This window comes from Crotalus tigris, unplaced genomic scaffold (genome assembly GCF_016545835.1).
Source record: "Crotalus tigris isolate CLP2741 ecotype Arizona unplaced genomic scaffold, ASM1654583v1 scf7180000017625.6296891, whole genome shotgun sequence".
Lineage (NCBI taxonomy): Eukaryota > Metazoa > Chordata > Lepidosauria > Squamata > Viperidae > Crotalus > Crotalus tigris.
The window spans coordinates 3,392,031-3,411,276 of NW_024096520.1; the positions used below are offsets into that span (position 1 = coordinate 3,392,031).

A 19,246-nucleotide genomic window follows, 5' to 3' on the forward strand; every position below is an offset into this window, starting at 1 on the left:
TCTCTCATTTTTTTCCCATGACCACCTGTCCCAAGGAGCCATTTCAGGAACAAAAGACTAGTAGGTACACAAAATCCCTGTCAAGCTTCACAACTGTGCCCTAGCAGGAAAAAGGCTGTGACAGCCTTGGGGGGGTGGGGGGTGGCAAACCTGTCCCTGATGGGCCATCCAATTCCCCAACTTAGCCAGTGGCAGGAAAGGACAGGAAATGAGTCCATGACCCTGATTTCTTCTTCCCGGTGTGTTTGCTTAACCAGCTGTTTCAGCACACCCTAGAGAGGCAGGAGCTCCTGTTCTCTCTTTTTATTATGAACAAGACCTCTTTGTCTCTAGGCCTCAGGCCATGGAGGGCCAGGGCCAGGCCTAAGAAACCTACCATTTGTCCTTTCCAGATTGATCATCAACCAGAAGCAGCATAAAATCAGCTACTGGTTGCTCCATTAAAAAAAAAGAAAAAGAAAGGATAGGGGTTAACTTGTTGCTCCATAAATGGAAAACAAGCTCTGGTTGGGTGACTTTATGGTCAACAGCTATATACACATCAGTGGAATTTCTGCACAAATAGCCTTGAAACAAGACATTTCAGTTTTCATCCACTGAAATGCAGGTGTTGGGCTTAACATCTAATGCAATGAGTCTCTGGACTGTGGAGTTTATTGCACAAATGTCAACTTTAGTTTCTTACTATCCCTTTCATACCCCCTTTAATGAAACCTGAACCAGTTTATGGCTTTCAAATCAAAATCTGAAATCCACAATTTAATGGGCTTCGTTATATTATTTCTGGTTCTGATGGAGATCTATCCTGGGGATTTTAAAATAATGAACTGTATAAACCTCGTGAGTCCAGAAATTTCCAGTCATGATTTTTGTGGCCATATTTATAGATGGCGTGGAACTGCTTGGATGTGTTATTTGAGGTGTGACCATTCTTGGCATAGTGTGCACAGTTCTGTGTGCTACTTCTCAAAAAAGATATGAGAAAAGGACACTGTTGAGCTGAAAAAGCAGGAAAGGCCCACATGATTAGGTGAAGAAATGGGAATGGTGTTATCTTTGGAGCTTGTGAGTTTGAGAAACTGGGCTACTGAAGAGCAGGATACAAGTTTGTAAAGTTACCCAAGATGTCAAAAAACAGCTAGATAGGGTGGGTTTTTTTTTTTTTTAACTTTCTCATAAAACCCTAGGACAGGGGGTAGGCAACCTCGGCTCTTTTATGACTCATGGGCTTCAACTCCCAGAATTCCTGAGTCAGCATGGCTGGCTCAGGAATTCTGGGAGTTGAAGTCCACGAGTCATAAAAGAGCCGAGGTTGACTACCCCTGCCCTAGGAGAAGCTGAAATAATGTGAAATGTAGGTAGATAAACCAAAAAGGAAAACTCCCAAACAAATGACAAAATGCATTTTTTTCCATGATGGATAATAGTCCCCAATTTGGGTTGCTTAAGAAACAAAGATTAGAGAATGCAATAACGGAATAGGTATCACCACTTCAAATAGCAGTTTCTCTGAGCTTCTGTGTTTGGAGGCTTCCTTATACTAATACCAAGTGTCTCCTTGGATGACATGATACTGAAAGCTATGCTAGTTTCCTAATATGTTGCTTTCAGAAGGGGACCTAGACTTCCTTTCTCTCCAAAACAAGTGTGTGATGTGGTAGTTCTAATCTGATACAGCTGTAATGGGAAGTTGGTACAGCCAATCCAATCTCTTTATTAAAGAGTGTGCAAAATTTGGTCTTTTGAGTCACAAAAATTTACTGGGGAGTTTTGCAAATACAACAGCAAGAGGCAGAAAGATTAAAACATGTGAGCGAGCGTGTGTGATGGTAGCTGTGTGAAAACCAACACTGTTGTACTTTCTCTACGAGTAAAAGAGTCTAGCTTTCAGTAACAAGCATATATTCTTAGCACTGTATTACACGGGTGTCAAACTGGATTGCATCACAAAATGTATCATGACTTTTTTTTCCCTTTGCGGAGCTGGGGTGGGCGCATCCGACCCGCAGGCCACCAGTTTGACACCCCTGCTGTACAAGCTTATCCTAGAGCAGTGATGGCGAACCTTTTAGAGACTGAGTGCCCAAACTGCAATCCCAAACCCACTTATTTATTGCCAGGTGCCACGTGGCCCACTGGTGGGTGTGGCCAAAGTGGGCGTGGTCACCTTGATGTTGCTTGTGGGGAGGGACGCCTGTGGGGGCCAGGCAGGGTTGGGGAAGATCCAGGGGGTATCTGGCAGGTGGGGTGGTGGGCAGGACACATTGCCGTGGGGCAAGGCAAGGCAGGGGCCAGGGCAGCTGCTGCCAGACACCATTGCCCCCCCCACAGAGGCCAGCGAGCGTATGGGAGCCGACGGTGTCCGTCAGCAGCCACAGCCTGCTGGCTCCTTGACCAGCACACTCTGGACAGTTGGCTGACAGTTGAGGAGGTGATGGGTCATGCCCAGGAAGAGGAGCATGTGAGGCCAGGAGGGACGGAACCGGGGGGGGGGGGAGGGAAACCAGCCGTGCCGGGATGCATCCGGCCACGTGGAACCTTGGGCGGCTGGTTGAAGAGGGCATGGCACATGTGCCCACAAAGAGGGCTCTGAGTCCCGCATGCGTGCCTAGTTTCACCACCACTGTCCTAGAGGGACAGGCTATAGAAAAATTTGCAGCCCTAATCCGGGCCAGTGAGACAAAAGAGCACTCAGTTAAAGATGGGAGTGAAGATGAAGGAGTCTGGAGTTTCCAAAAACAAAGCCAGTGTTTATTAGCTTGTTCTGTCCACAGGAATCTCACATTACAAGCGCAATGTGGCTTTGTGCCTGACTTCATCATGTGGAGCTACTGCTCAGATGCCCCGTATCTCAGGTTTATTTTTCTATTTACAGTTATTTACAAGAGAAAGTATACTCACATCACTCAGACTGGCAGAGGAAGGGGGCCTGCTTTTAGGAGGGAGGGTGAATGAAGAAGGTCCTGTGTTTCTAAGCATGAAAGATGAATACCTTTTGTCAACAGCAGGTGGGTATACACCTGGGGGGGGGGGGTAGGCAGAATCACATAAACTGCAGATTTCCACAGTTTTCAGGTCTGCTGCGAATAGTTTCTTGCTGTGCAGACAGAAGCAGTAACAATATAGTTTCTATCACCCTAACTTACTCCAGCTATACATTTAGGGTAATGTGATATAGCTCTGTGCAAGATACTTTCTATACCTACCATGCGCAGTAATGGTAGTCCCTGTAGCTTTTTGTAATTAGCTCCATATTAACAAGATCCATAGCCATAGGAAAGCATTTGTTTTCCTTGCATCAGTGCACAGATTAGTCCAATCAGAAATTCAGGATATGCAGAATGCTGCAGCTCTGCAAGTAGATGCCATGTGGCTTACTTTTAATTTCATTTCCCCATGGAGTTAGGGGAAGATAAAAATCATGCCTATATCAATGAGACTTGGATTCATAGATCCAAGAGCACCAAATTGTTTTCCAAGGGGGGGGGGGAAGACATTCAAGAAAGACTACAGCAAGGGGAAAAATGAGCTCAGTGGGAAGACATTCAAGAGCGTAAATAAAGATATAAATTTGGAATATTCACCTTTTCACCCAGGAACCCCCCTCCCTCTTTGAATGTGCTTATCTGATGGTGAGAAACATGTGACCTGTTCATGTTCATGTTCCATGTTTAATTACAACTAGTCCTCAACTTATAACAATTGAGACCATAATTTCTGTTGCTAAGCAAGGCAGTTGTTAAGTGGGTCATGCCCAATTTTATGAGCTTGTTTGCCATGGTTAAGTGATCGCTGCAATTCTCAAGTGAATCGTGCGGCTCAGTGAATCCATTGATGTTGCTGGTCAGAAGGCTGGGCAGTTGCAAAGGGCGATTGCATGATCCCGGGTCACTGCACTGTTCTGAATACATGTTGGTTGCAGCCGTGGGGATGCTGTGGTGCAAGGACCAATCATAAAGTCACTTTTCTCAGCGCCATTGTAATTGTGAACAGTCACTAAATGAATCGTTGTAAGTCGAGGACTACCTGTATTATAATTTAAAGGTAGACTGAGAATCTAGCAACATTGGCTTCATTTCTGAAGACGAGATCACGGTAAGGTTGGGGGGAGACAATGATTCCATGCAATTGAATGCTTATTAATCTTCAGCCTGTTTTTCATAAACTCACATTACAATTGAGAGAAAGACAAACAGATCTCCCTGAATCTCCCCTTTCGTGCTCTCGCCAGCCTGTCTTTTTCTTACGTTGGCCATGTGACCTGCTCAGTAATGTTGACGCTATAGAATTCTTCTGTGACTAACAGAACACCTTCGGTCAGATGGTTACACTTCTCCTTGGTTTATATTGCTTTGCTCGATGGGATATCATACTGAAGCTTTGGACTCCTTACAGGCAATCTGACATGAATACATTATAGAACTTAAGTTGGGAAACCAAGGCACCGATTCCTCCATGGGTTAGCAAAGCAGAAACCAGATATCCTGATGGCCATGCACCAATGCTTTATCCTCTCTCCTACTTCAATGGCCATGCTGTCTTTGGTCTTGGAAATGCCTGATGCATGCACTACAGGAGAGTAGCTTTGGTTCATATGTACATTACATCTCCCTGGCATAACTCATTTGGATATGGCCCTTGTGTCCATCAATGGTAAACTGCTCAACCAAACCAGCTGCCTCTGCCCGGAGTGGCCAAATCCCATTCATCCTGGGAAGGCACTCCAGTTGAAGCACTGTCCAATCAGAAAGTCCTTTTTGAACTCCTAGTGGAATTGGCTTATTTTCAGTAGCAGGAAGAGCACCGCATGGGTCGTATATAGATATCCTTGATGGAGCACTTCCTTCTTCCTCAAATAGCTCGGGCTCCCTAAGAGCTGCAGTCTCCATAGCAAGTTTCCCTGGAGGGCATCCCATCAATATGTGCTTTGAGTCAGAGAGATGTCTAGAAGAGGAAGAAAGTGCTTTGTAGGTGTGGCAGGGGCTTATGTACACCTCTGGGTGTGTAGTAGTAAGGGGAGTAGGACTGGGAGAATGTTTGGTGCCTGACAGCTGCCTTAAAAAAAAAACACCACCAAAAAGGAATGGTTTCAGTGATAGTAACAGCAATATTTCAATTTTGCTGAGGATGGGCCAGCCTTAAAAGTCATTGCCACACTGTTCTGGATCCATAGAGCATTGTGCCCAACTGTGCTAAGACCATAATGGAGAAAGAGTGCTAAGGAAACAGTAACTTTGCCATTGGACATCCTTGAACCTCTCCTTCCCTGACCGGGGTCAGCTATCCACACTTGAGAGGCAAAGGGAAGAGTTGCTTTGGCTCTGTTCTCTACCCTCCAAGATGTCAATTCTTTTACAGTACCACAGATACATGTGGGAAGGAAGAGCTGCCATGGGGGATGCCTCCAAGCTCTTTGCCACCTCACACCCAGGCAAGACCCATGGATTATATACAACCTACAAATAAATACTGTCTTGATAGGGAACAGTGTGTGGTGGTGTGAGATTTCTCATATATATATGAGAAATATATATATATGAAAATGGTGAATTATAGAACTGTCATCACATAGTCCCCTTCAGCTGCCACTCTCATGTGTGCTGATCCATCTCTGGTTGGTGATTCCGGCGGTTTCGTGGCTTCTTCTGGTCATGCAACTCTTTGGCTTTGAGACCAGCCAAAATCTCCTTGTGATTGGAGGCCACATGCCGCCAATATCCCTGGCAATACTGATTGATGAGTCCCATCTCGGGCTGTGTGAGCAGCTGGACAAGGTCATGGTACTGAGAGCTGAAGGTGCCTGGCAGGCCAGCTCTCATGGCTGCTGCAGAGGGGACGGGGGCTTCTGACTGGAAGAGCACAGCATGGACAGTCTCACTGCTCAGTACATGCAACTGCACTTTGGCTACGGTGTGCTTGAAGTTGTTCTCTGTGGCTGTGCAGGAGTACAAACCCCCATCTGAGAGCTGCAAGGACCGCAATAACAACCCTTGATCTGTCCTCAGTACACGTCCATCAGTGCGGAGCTGTGGAAAGAGAAACAGCAGAAAAAATGGTTAGTAGAGGTGAATCAGCCAAGCTTGGAGATATTAGAAAACAATGGTAGGGAAGGAAGTAGCCATAGGTCACCATCAACCATAGTTGTCTTCTTGGATCCCTTTAGGACTTGTAGCCTTCTTGTGTCACAATTCACATTGTATTTCCTCTTACAACTACTAAAGTTTTGTTTTTTAAGAAAACCTCTACTGCAAACCTAATGAGTAATCAATCATTACCAACTGCCCATTTCCTATTCTTCTTGCTCAAGATGAAATGAGAGCTTAGGCAGGGCTTGAGAAAACCCCGTATCTGTGCTCGAGAAATCATGTGGGTTGGGAGGGGATTGAGAAAGATCATCTTTAGCTGAAATAGGTTGAAAAGACTTTCAGAGCATACTCCAGCATCCTTCAATCTGGCACTCTCCATATTGACCTCAACTCCATCCTCTCCAACCAACCATGCCCAATGGCTGTGCAGTCTGGAATGAAAGAAGCTTTAGCCCAATCCACATGGAAAGTTCTAGGTTGGGAGAGGCAGCCTTAGCTGAACAAGATCAATGGCAGCTCTGCTCTTTGCTTGTGAGATATGGAGGTGTCCTGGATGGTTGCCCGCTAGCTTGTGTGATAATTGTGTGTGCCTTTTGGTATCTAGAGCATGGGTAAAAATACTCTGATGTCAGTGAAGAGGTTGAAAGCAGGCTCAAGGGAAAGAATGAAAGAGCCACATCTCTCTCAAGATAAAAGAGGATACAGATTCCTCCTTTCCCTACCATGTGTTTAAACATCTCCACCCCCTTTCCCTGACTACTTTCCAAAGATGGCCTTCTCTCCCTTGCCTGTCTGTTCACCTCTTTCCTTCGATCACTGGTGTCTCTCTGGAGGAGCCATTTGATGGTGGCTTGAGGGGAGCGAGGCTGGCATTCAAGAAAGGCTGTGCTTCCCTCCACTCCATATTGAACAGCCTCCACTGAGTTCTTGCTGGCTGGAAGTGGGAGAAGGAAGAATTAACCAGATGATAGATTACAAAGGGAGACATGACATCTCTGTAGCACAGTGGTTCTCAACCTTTTTAATGCCATGACCCCCAACCGGTCATAAGTCGAGGACTACTCAACTGGTGCAGCACCGTTTGCAGAATGGGATTTTTGGCGGGTTCGGCAGGGCAGAGACAGCCTGGACAATTCCTATTGGCTTTTGAAAGCCAATAGAATTAGACTCTATTCAAGAGAGTTTATTCTATTGGCTTTCAAAAGCCAATAGAATAAAAGGGAGTAGCACAGCTAAGGAAAAGGGGGAAAAAATGGAGGACTGCATTGTTTGGCGACCCCCGTGAAATGGTCGTTCGACCCCAAATGGGGTCCCGACCCACAGGTTGAGAACCACTGCTGTAGCATAATCATTCTAGACTAATCAAAGGCTATCTACCCAAAAGAAGTGAGCACATTTATTATCAGACATCCTTTTCAGGTGAACCTCTAGTATTCTAGGTGTGGTCTTACTAAGGCTTTATGGAGTGGTATTAGTACTTCACATGATCTTGATCAAAACCCTCCATTAATGCAACTTAGGATTCCGTTGGCTTTTTTGGCTGCCGCCACACACTGTTGGCTCATATTTAATTGATTGTCCACTAAGACTCCAAGATCTCTCTCACAGTTACTGCTATTAACACATTGGTTTCCGCCAATCTATATGTGTACTTTTGGTTTTTCTTTCCTAAGTGTAAGACTTTACTTTTCTCTACGTTGAATTTCATTTTGTTAGGTAGGGCCCAGTGTTCAAATCTGTCAAGATCCCTCTGGATCTTGAGCCTATCATATAGGGCAGGCATGTCAAACTGCTGACCCGTGGGCCAGATGCGTCATGAGAAAACTATGCCCACCCCATTGCCGGCAATGGGGAAAAAGTTCCGATACGTCACACATCATCATGTGATGTCGTGAGTTTGACATATCTGATCTAGGGTGTTGGCTATTCCTGCCAGCTTAGTGTCATTTGCAAATTTGATAAGTTCCCCTTCTATAATAAAGTCCCCCTTTTGTAATAAAAACACTGGATCAGTGAATCCTTTTATGGTTGCCTTTTCACCTATCCCACAAATGAATCTGCACAACTGCAATGTCTAGAAATTTTGGTTGTTATAATTTTTATCCTACAAAACAAAAATAAAGAATTAGGACTTAACCTTTCATGAATCTTCTTATAGAGATATGAGGAAGAAAGATATCATGGTTGTACCCAAACCTCAAGATGTTCCACCCTTCATTGATTTCTTTTGGTAAACTACCCATCTTTGTATCTCTTGTATGGATTAAAATAGTACGTGAAATGCAGCTGCAACCACCTTTACAGACAGCGGTCCATAAGAAGCAGAGTCACTGTTCCCCAAGACTTCCCCAGTGCAGGATATGCTAACCTCTGTCTCCTAGAGACTAAGAATCTGGTACCCACCGTTGGAATTGTAACCCCTGCACTGACGGATAGGGTTACCGTGCCGGATGTCTTGACGTCTGCTACGTCTGCAGTGAGGAAAGAAGCAGCCGGATCAGCAACTGAAATCTCAGGTCTTACCGCTAACAGTAGAAACAGCAACATGATCGAAAGCTCTTATAATTGACTTCATCGTTCTACTTTTCTGGCCCGTACCCATGCAGAGAATCCTTCAATAATTCTTAGCCAATAATGAAAAATTTCTAACATCGAACCAGTATGCTGGCTTACAAGGAAGTTACTAGTTTTCTAGTTCTAGTTTGGACAGAACAGCATAGGTTTGCTTGGGGTGTAGGATGAGGTTATGGCATGATGGCCAGTTTTTTTTTTTTTTCAAAACTGGCTAGTAATGTGTCTTCACAGTTATCATGGAATTCCACACGTGACACTGATATGACTAGGGTGACAACCTAGTTTACTTTCTCCCCCTATTACTAAAAAGCAGCATGGAAAAACCTCAATTAACTGAAGTTGTCTTGGACAGTTTAGTTTCATATGAGCCATCTATGGGCAAACATGGCATACAGGAATATAGTTAGGAGTATCAGAAGAGTAAGTGGTAAGTGTCTGAATTCATGAATTAAATTAAGGAAATGAAGGTTGTGTTTCTGTGAAACAATGTAAGGAAAGAGGACCTAGTAGCTTTTTAGGAAAGAATAAAAAGTATTAAGTTACAAAATGCCACTGATGTGGAGTTCTGTTAATGAGGAAATATGTAAGAAGATGCTTAATGAAATGTGAAAATGAAAATGTTATTAAAACATACGCAAGTTAGATAATAATTGCTGCAAACAAAGAGTAAAAAGTATTGTATTAGAAGCAGGGGGTTGGACTAAAAGACCTCCAAGGTCCCTTCTGTTATTCTATGTACTGAGAGAAAAAGCTGTGAAGTAGTAGTTGAAGAGAGCAAAAAGCAGTTAAAAGAGGTATAGAAAATAGATTTTGATGGAGATAAGCAATGAAAATGCTTTGAAGAGGACTAAACAAGAAGCCCTCTTCAGCGAAGTGGAAGAACTGAATTAAGAAGTACTGAAATTATCTGGGATCAAACTGAAAAGAGGGAACACTGGAAGGTGTATTTTGGAGAATTGTATAGGAATGACCGTGGTATGTCAAATACAAGATAGGGATATGTTTAAAAAAATATGAAGAGTAATCATAGATGCTGTTGGAGTTTTGAAAAATAATAAACCTGTAGATGTTGTGGTTTAAAAGGGGAAAAGTGGATTTGTTTGCTTATAAAATTCTGAGCAACCTATTGAACAATAGCTGCTGTTTCTACCGGCGCCTGATAGTTGGGAGAATGCATGCTGAAAGAAGGGAAAACATCTATGAATAAGAACAAGCTGCTCCTGTTTTGCTGTATGGAAGTAAAAGACAATCATGTCAGAGATATAGAGTTACTTACGAGGTGTGTGTGGTAAAACCAGAAAAGATAAGAATAAGAATGGATGGGTGATAAATAAAGGTAAAAGGTAAAGGAGTCCTTATGGATTGTACTCCGCTAGTCATTGCTGGCTATAGAGGGTGGTGCTCATCTCTATTTCAAGGCCATTGAGCCAGCACTGTTTGGAGGAATTTCCATGGCCAGCATGACATCACAGAGCACTGTTACCTTCCCACCGAAGTGGTACTTATTTATCTACTTGCATTTGCATGCTTTCAAACTGCTAGGTTGACAGGAGCTGGGGCGACGACAGGAGCTCACCCCATTGTGTGGCACTCGGGTCTCAAACCTGGATTTCCAGCTGACAAGCCCAGCGGTCTTCACCGCAGAACCACCACACCATGAACAAATGGGGATTAAATAATCAAGTCAGTGACCCAAGTGAAAGAAGTACATTGTAGATTCCTTGGTTATACAAACGAAGCGAATAAAGATCAATTCACCTGATGAATACAGGAAAGAAGAGTGAAGAGGTTGAGAGGAAGAGGAGGACTGACAAAATTGTGGTCGGGTGAAATTGATGAGCGTACTCAGAGAGAGGTGGAAAGTTTACAGAGCAAATGGCAATGTGTAAAGTGGTGGATGGCTGCGGTGGAAAGAAAGTGATGGAGAAATATAACAGAGTGTTTATGTAAACTAGACTTAGTGAGGTTTCCTCCCCCAGCCACCCCACTTTCTCTCCTAAGTCTCATGTTTGTTGTTTATTACTTCTTGCTCTTTTTTCTGAAGATTCCATAATTTTGCTTAACCTGAAAGGGAATGGTATAAATATATATATGTATGGCTCACAGGCTACCTCATAGGCTATAACATGAGATTCAGAAGTGGTCCCAGATGGAATTATACCTGTGAGACATAAGGACAATATTGCTAATTTTCCACTGTAAAACCAGCTCAATATACTTCCAGATCTTTTTAGAAATAACCCCTTTCTATGTCCCGGTTCTTGACTTCCCAGTTGTTTTTTTTTTGGGAAGTCCCTTTGCTAAGGATTACCTATCCAGAGCAAATAGCAGTCTTTCTAGCCTCTTGGAAGTACCTCTTGGAAGAAGCAGAATAGCGGGAACAGGACTTGCCATCCCAGGCACAGTAGGGATCCCTGGCCAAGCAGCAGTCAGCACAGGCTTCTCCGTATACATCACAGCGGTGGAGGGCCAGGTGTGTTAGCCCAATGGCTGAGGATACATAGAGCTGTTGCTGTTGGGGCATAGTAACATTCAGATATTGACCGAAATACAGATTCTTCTGCTCCCACAATTTACCCATGATGGGGATGGTGGTGATATAGATTTCCTTGAGACAAAGTGGAGAGAAACACTGCCTTGTCCAGCTTACCCAGAGTTTCACCCCAATAATCAAGAACCTTTGGACTAAACCCAAGGCAGTATACATACTCAAAGAAATAGAAAAGTGCTAGAATTGAAGGAGAGGACACCTCCAAGTATCTTAGCCTTTTGCCAAGAAGAACACTAGTTGGGGGGGGGGGGAGCACACTTTCGATGAACCAGCTCTGAACCAGATTTAGAAATTGTCTCAGGAAAAGTCCCAAAGATGCTTCAGTTCTGAAGATGCTTCTTGGATGAGAAGCAAAACGTTTTCAAAGAAAAAGAAAAAAAACAAGAAAGCCCGACTGACTTTTGGAAAAAGCACTTTTGGGACAACCATGATTTGGATGGTTGAGAATCTCCATAGATCAGGGGTAGGCAACCCAAAACACTTAAAGAGCCACTTGGACCTGTTTCCCACCAAAAACAAAACACTGGGAGCCGCAAAACCATTTTGATATCTAAAATGAAGATAACACTGCATATATCCTTTTTTTTACCTTTATTATAGGTGTGTGTGTGTTTGTGTGTGTGTGTGTTTCTGTGTGTGTATGTATGTGTGTGTGTATATATATATGTATATGTATGTATGTATATATACATACACACACACACACACACACACACACACAGGTAAAAAAAGGATATATGCAGTGTTATCTTCATTTTAGATGTCAAAAGGGTCTCTCTCTCTCTCTGTCTCTCCCTCTCTACCTGCCCTTGGTCTGCCACTCCTCTTCCCCCGCTCTCTTTCTTTCTCTCTCTCTCTTTCCTCTCTCCCTCCCTCTCTCTCTTTCTCTCTCTCTCTCTTTCTCCCCCCCCCTCTCCTATCTGCTGCTCACCTGACAAGCTTCAAGCTGTTGTCCAACAAGATCAGGGGTAGGCAACCTCGTCTCTTTTATGACTCATGGACTTCAACTCCCAGAATTTCTGAGTCAGCCTAGCTGGGCTAGCTAGCTCTCTCCTGCCCTTCCTGCTTCCTGCTTCCTGCAGAGACGCAGCAAAGGGAGGAGCTCCGCCCAGAAAGCTTTTCAGCTCCTCGGAGAACACTGTGAGTGCACTCTCTTTTACACATACACACACACACACACACAGGGAGAGAGAGAGAGAGAGAAGCGCAATTCCTCTCTCTGTCTCTGTCTCTCTCTGCAAAGGCAGAGGAGGCTGGGAGCCGCAGGGGAAGGCTCAAAGAGCCGCATGCGGCTCCGGAGCCGCAGGTTGCCGACCTGTGCCATAGACACTCTCAGGAAGAGAGTACTCACCCTTTTGGAGGAGATGGTCATAGTCTTGATTGGGGCTGGAATCTGTAGAGAAACCAAACAGTTAATCCATAATGGTTAATCCATGTATAAAACAGAATGACTAGTCCCTGAAATAGTTTAGGGAGAGTAGACCAATTAATGTGATGCATCCCTGCCAATTAAAAGAATTATATGAAAAACTGGGAGAATGAGAAAATCGGGCCTGCAATTTTATGAATATCAGTTCTAAGCATTCAGTTATTGATTTGGGGAGGGTGTTCAAAATATGTTATTTTAATCTAGCCCTTGCACCATTCCTAGACAATTATTGTTTAATATGATCTTACATATAAAGGTAATGTTTCAATATTTATGTATTCATTATTATTAATATTTGGATCAGCTCCATCTCTTCAAAACCTACTGACCTTTAACACTGCACTTTTAAACAGAAGGTTTTGGGTTTGGTTGTGGATGTCTACATGCATACTGTGCATTTACATACATAAAGAATAAGATTGATCAGATCTTTTGTTTCTTCATATACTAATAGACTAACGTATCTTTTTCGGTTGCATATGTGAATATTTCAATCAGATCCAGTTTGATCTAGTGGTTATGGCACCAGGCTAGAAGTCAGGAGATGTAAGTTCTAGTTCTGCTTTTGGCATGAAAATTGGCTGGGTGACCTTGGACCAGTTACTTTTTCTCAGCCTAGTTCATCTCATACCCTAACCCTAACCATAACCACCATATTGATCCAATCAGAGATCACCATCCAGACTCCATATAGCAAATGACAGAACTACTTAGTAAAATCATAGCTGAACTGAAATGTGAACAATAACCTTCACATCTTCCATTCTGCCACTACATTATTCTTGCTTTCAAGCACACATGTAATTAAAATTTTAGAATAAGATAATCATCACTTGTACCTTGAACACCTCAACTTCTTCTAGCATCAATTCTTCTGTTTCCAAATCATCTTTGGGCAAAACTATGACTTTCTGGACGGTCCCACGATCTGCAATATAATAGAAACAGACCTTTATGTAGGTCTTCTCTTTTGTGTAGTTTCCATTTTAACTAGCATTAACAACTTTTTAAATGGTAGTATCTGCATATTTGGAAAGTGTCTGGGAATGGCTGGTTAGCTTGTTGCCATAAGAGAATGTTGGTCAAGTTTCATTCAGCTCTCATTTTCCATACAAGAACTGGTTGAACTGACAGGTTTTTCTCATAATTTGGCCACTGCAAAAAAAAAGTCCCATTCCTGTCGTGAATTTACAGAACCACAGAATAGCTCACAATCCTGAGATGAAGGAAAGAAACCTAACAAGCACATTATATAACAATCAGAAATAACTTAAACCCAAGAGAAAAAGAACTGCACATAAAGGAAATTCTGCACTGATATTTTTTTCAGTTTATATGAACCTCAAAGAACTGCATGGCTCTGTGTGTGTGTGTGTGTGTGTGTGTTTCTGTGTGTCTGTGTGTTAAAGTGTAAGGAGCTTGCTTTTTATTACATGGACTCTCAATTTCATGAGCTAGCCAGTCATGAAGAAGGATTACAGTTCAAAGTCAATATTCATTAAAAATGTTAATAAAATATATTTAAAGTGGACTCTCATTTCATCATTCTGTAGAGCCTTTTCATTTTTATACCAACTTGACTTCCTAATATAATAATCATAGCAAGCAGCATGGGCTGAGAATGGATGTGTGTGATCAATCTTTGCAGGATCTTGCTTTCTTCCTTTCTCTTTAGTTAACTGAAAGTGAGGCAGATCTTCAGCCATCTCTAAGATAACTCCTGGCATTAGGACAACTTTGAGTTTCCACTCATGAAAGCAAACCGTGGCTCTACCTAACTTGCAAGAGTAAAGCAATACATTGCAAGAAAGCAAACAAATTGTCTGTTCTTGCAGTGACCACTTGGGAGGGAAAATTTTAAAAACAAAATGGAGAAGAATATTTAATTCTGAATGCTTTTCTGGAAGACTTTTGATCATTCCTATCTTGTTTGTGTTGAAAGATGGGTTCCAAGTGCTTCCTTCAAGGCTGAATTAGGTCTCATCTTATGAAACACAAACACCATTTTGAATTTTGTGACATGTGTAGGTATATAGACTTCAAAGTGAGGGAAAATATTTGTAACTATATTTAAAGACTTCAGCTGGATATATTCAAATTTAAATGGTATTTTTTATAGAAATAGTCCTTATGATTACTTTATGTAACTCATTTTAAAAACCAGACACAAATGCTTCTGAGAAAACATTAGATATGGTCTGAAACATAGAGGTGGGGCTGGCTGCTACTACTTTTCAACATTTTGACAATGAGCTCACAAGACTGACTTCTGATTGTTGAACCTTGTTATGAATTCAATGGCTGGAGATGATATTAAAAGCAAGAACTTCTATCTGAGAAACCCAACCATTCCTCTTCTATATGCCTTCTATATTGAATGCCACCTACAGCCATGAATTCCATCAAACAGTACCTTGATCCCTGAACTTGGTTCTTTCTGCAACAGGAAATAACTAAGATTTGCAGATTCATTACACCTTTTGCTAGAAAGAAAGCAGAAACTCCCTGCGGACTTTGACAGGAGATGGCCAGACTGTGTACAGCTGTTGGATGTTGTGCAGTGAATTGGGCAGCCCAAAGAATAACTGTGCAGACACGCAATATTTTCAAGCTAATGAGGAACATCCTTGGTTGTTAGTATTCTTGGCCACCTGCTTGCCCTGTTGGCTGGTCTCCTTTGACTTGTGGGAGGCAAGGAACTCAACTACATCAGATTCAAACCAGTGCAAGGAACATCTGCTAGCCATGCCTTCCCTCAATATTAATTCTGCACTTTGATAAATCATGTCGTTAGAGCTGTGTGTGTTTTATGCTTAAAGTAATCAGCAGTACTGTTCCATTCACTTCAGCAGAGACTTGGACATGTACAAAATTGTACGCTTTGCATTAATTATACCTCCAACAAAGCTTTGGAGAATGATGGGTCAACATTGCCTGGTTGGCAGATAATATTACATCAGCCTTTCTTAATAGCCTTCCAAATATGAATGATGGCTTTCAGCCTTCCTATCCAGACACGGGATTATAGGCACTGGAGCCCAACATATCTGGTAGGAACTTTGCTGGCTCAGATAAATTCTACTCTGGAGCTTCTAGAAGGGCATGTTTATAGATAAGAGACTGAATCCATTAGAATCCTTGCTTGATATATTTTTACTCTGTTAAAGTCAAAGAGGGGGACTCTTATTCACTCAAACTGAGAAACATTACGAGAATTCTGTTCTTGCATCTGGAGCAGCCTTGCAAGTAATACAGGAAACCATAGGAAATGAAGAGTCAATTCTTTATAGAAAAGGACTCTGAAGTGTGACTTATGGAGTAGTAAATGCTAGCCTGAATTCCTTTGACTTCAATAAGCAGAAATTCCAAATGTTCTCCTGTGCTCCTGAAACAGTATTCTAATACAAATGGAAAAGTTGGAGTTGAGATTTGATAACTCTGTGACTGTCATCCAACTGATTGCATTGCAAGATAAATTACTCCCAAAAATTTACTAAAACTTGGGGGAAGAGAAGATACAGTAAAGTTTAGATGAATTCCCCTAGAACTGCTTATCCTAATTGGTTTTGCATAAAACCCAAATGCTCATCTTCCAAGCTGGGGATTGGTGGGTGGAAGTGCTGTGTATTCTTTTCAATCCACATCAGTGGGTACCTGTGCCCAGGAAAAGCACCTCATAGCGTCCATCAGCTGCATCCACCTGGTCCACAGCTATAGTTGTGAACTTGTACTTGACGTTGGTTCTCACCACAAGAGGTTGGCGGTGTATGGGGTAGACACCATTGTACATCATTGGATGAGTGCGCATGAAGTTGATCACCTCATCAGGATAGTCCTTGGTTGATTTCATTAAGGGTGTAAATGTTCCCCCTGGGCACTGAAAAACGAAGGCAAAAATACTAGTATGAGATATGGTTTAGCCAATATATAAATGTTTTAAAGCCAATACTCCATGTGCTTTCTATTTCTCCCCACTTCCTGTGTAATCTCCTCTATGGCCTGGTGTAGGACAATGGCTAAGTACATATCCACCATCAGCCATGGAAGCTCAGGAAGAATTGGAGGAGAGAGTGGTAAGGGCGCCACTCTAAACTCCTGAAAGAAAAGTAAGATATAAATTCAGTGAATGGATATAAAGCACCTTGGCTGCTTTCCATAAAAGAATTCTCTTTTGTTCCTCACCTGAAGGCACAAGAATCAGCTAGCAAAATATTGTGGGATAGGCCTGTGTACATTCATGTTAGCATGCTTTTGCAAGTTTTTGTTCAGCATTTTTATATTTTTGTTTTTGGCTTTCCTGGGTATTCATCTGATTAGAAAAGCGGGATGTAAACTTTCCAACTAAATTAAAAGAAAATTATTGTTTCATTCTGGGAGAAGGAAAGATTTGAGGAGTTTACAGGGCAAGAGAATTTGTTGCCAAGTGGAGCCATCAGATCTCCTCCTCCACCGCCTTAAAGGGATCCAACTCTTTCAGCATATCCTTCGGTTTACTTTTCATTGCTTTACCAGGCTGACCCGCTTAGGCTGAAATATCTTTGTGCATCTCTCATTTGCCAACAGCACTGTAATTCTTAGATTGTGGAGTGTTTTAGTAATGCTCATAAAAAAAAACCAACAACCTCAGAATCCCATCTGAAGCAGCTGCTCAGCTGTGGGAGCCAAACCCAGCCTGCTCTCTGGGTTTTCTGGAAGCCTCCCCATATATAACAAAGACCAGCTTTTTTTTTCCCCCCGGCCCTGGGGGGTTGTACAAGTAAAAGAGACTGGAAAACCACACTCTCCGAGCCAATGAAATGTAACAATGAATTCTCCTTATTTTGGGATATTTTGCCAACAAAGAAAGGATGCCAGTTAAATGAGAGACCACCAATCTAGAGAGGAAATGCTAATCAGCCTCACACGTGGTGGCCAAATGTCGAGCACTGAAAGAGATGAGCTGTGCGGCACCAAAGGACATGATATAAAAGAGGCTGGGGAAGCATCGGGAAGGGAATGCAGTGAAGTGTCAGAGAATCCCAGCATGCGGGCAGAAGGGGAACCGAAGAGAAGGAGAAACTGGGCTGCCGAAGCAGGAATTGGATCAATAGGAAGAGCAGCTTAAGACCCTTTCCAACAGGGAATGTCATCATAATGTCTTTCACTGCAACTGTGAAAAATGCAGAAAGGGGAAGAGCTTAGTCAGCACCCAGGACTTTCTAGCTTGCACAACTATGGAGTATTTCTTTGGGATTTTACTTAAACATCTTCTTTATTAGCCCTCGTATTTAAAATCCTTTAGCTAGAGGTGCCAAAGAACATGTAATTTTTTTCTTAAATGCTCTTTCTCCTATAAATGATTTTCATTTTAAACTTTGACATCACAAAGGAATTCTATTAATGTAAGTGTGCACACAAATGACTCCTAAATTGTGCATTGGTGCACACTCTGTCTTATACACACTTCAGTCCATAAATACTTGTTTATGTATATATTCAAAGGGCAAATGGTCATAAATAAAATGGGTGTTCTTAGGAGAACCTATATGAACCTATATTTTCATCAGGAAGAGGGATCAACATCCCAAGGCCAGCGTTCTGAGAGAAGGAACCTGCTGGAGATCTAACCCCATGCTTACGGTGCCTGGACGGGGATAAGGCATTTTGCCTGTGTATGGCATCCACTGATAGTTGGGACCTTCCTTGTGGGCAAACGGTCCATTGAAGACCATGCGGATGTCAGCCATGGAGTAGACACACACGGCAGAACCCTTAAACACAGATCTGTGTAAAGAGAGACAAAACAACAATTCCACATTCATCTCAGACATTAATAATCTCTTTCATGTAAAAATGCTGGCTATCGTCCGTATTTTTTTCCCTGTCCTTCATTGTTTCAATGGGGGAACATTCTTCTTCATTCATCTTTGGTTGCTGGCAAACTCTTGGAACTCCTTTAAACCTCTGATCGCATGTGCAATGATTTAAAATCCCAAGATGCCAGGATTAGCAAAAGATTGGGGTAAGGTAGGGAATAACAGAATAAAGAGTTGGAAGGGAACTCAGAGGTCTTCTAGTCCAACCCCCTGCTCAAGCAGGAAATCCTATATCATTTCAGACATATGGTTGTCCAATCTCTTCTTAAAAATCTCCAATTTTGGAGCATTCACAACTTGTGGAGGCAAGCTGTTCCACTGGTTAATTGTTCTAATGATCAGGATTTTTCTCCTTAGTTCTAGGTTGCTTCTGTCCTTGATTAGTTTCCATCCATTGCTTCTTTTCCCTGCCCTCTGGTCCTTTGGAGAATAGGTTGACCCCCCCCCCCTTTTTTTTTATAGCAACCCTTTAGATATTGGAACACTGATATCAGTGTTAGAGAGACAAAGCAAAGTTGGGATTTGAGGCCAGTCTCAAATACCTGTTTTGGAGTTATCCTGCTTTGTTCTCAACAAGATAACATTCTAGTATCAGTCATTACAGTTAGAAGCATGGAGGAAAATGGCATTAGCTGCTGCTACTGCTTGCTGATCTAAAGAAAGACATGATGTTTCCTTGATCCTGGGAAGGGGGAGGAACCAACACCTGCCTTCCACCAAGTCATCAGCTACAGTTGCTAGAGTGGAGTTT

General features: G+C 42.5%; 1 protein-coding gene across 5 annotated transcripts in view; it reads right to left on the reverse strand.

Moving 5' to 3' along the window:
- Positions 1–2,729: 2,729 nt before the first annotated feature.
- The window catches only part of SEMA3F (semaphorin 3F), a 151,716-nt gene continuing 135,199 nt past the window's right edge, over positions 2,730–19,246 (reverse strand). For all 5 annotated transcript variants that reach the window (XM_039333742.1, XM_039333771.1, XM_039333755.1 and 2 more), the window contains 8 exons: positions 18,259–18,403; positions 16,295–16,517; positions 13,480–13,568; positions 12,563–12,604; positions 11,015–11,172; positions 8,490–8,557; positions 6,887–7,020; positions 2,730–6,026 (listed from right to left, as the gene is read on the reverse strand). In XM_039333742.1, the coding sequence (XP_039189676.1) occupies positions 5,592–6,026; positions 6,887–7,020; positions 8,490–8,557; positions 11,015–11,172; positions 12,563–12,604; positions 13,480–13,568; positions 16,295–16,517; positions 18,259–18,403 (1,294 nt within the window). In that variant the 3' untranslated portion in view covers positions 2,730–5,591. The remainder of the gene's footprint in view (positions 6,027–6,886; positions 7,021–8,489; positions 8,558–11,014; positions 11,173–12,562; positions 12,605–13,479; positions 13,569–16,294; positions 16,518–18,258; positions 18,404–19,246) is intronic.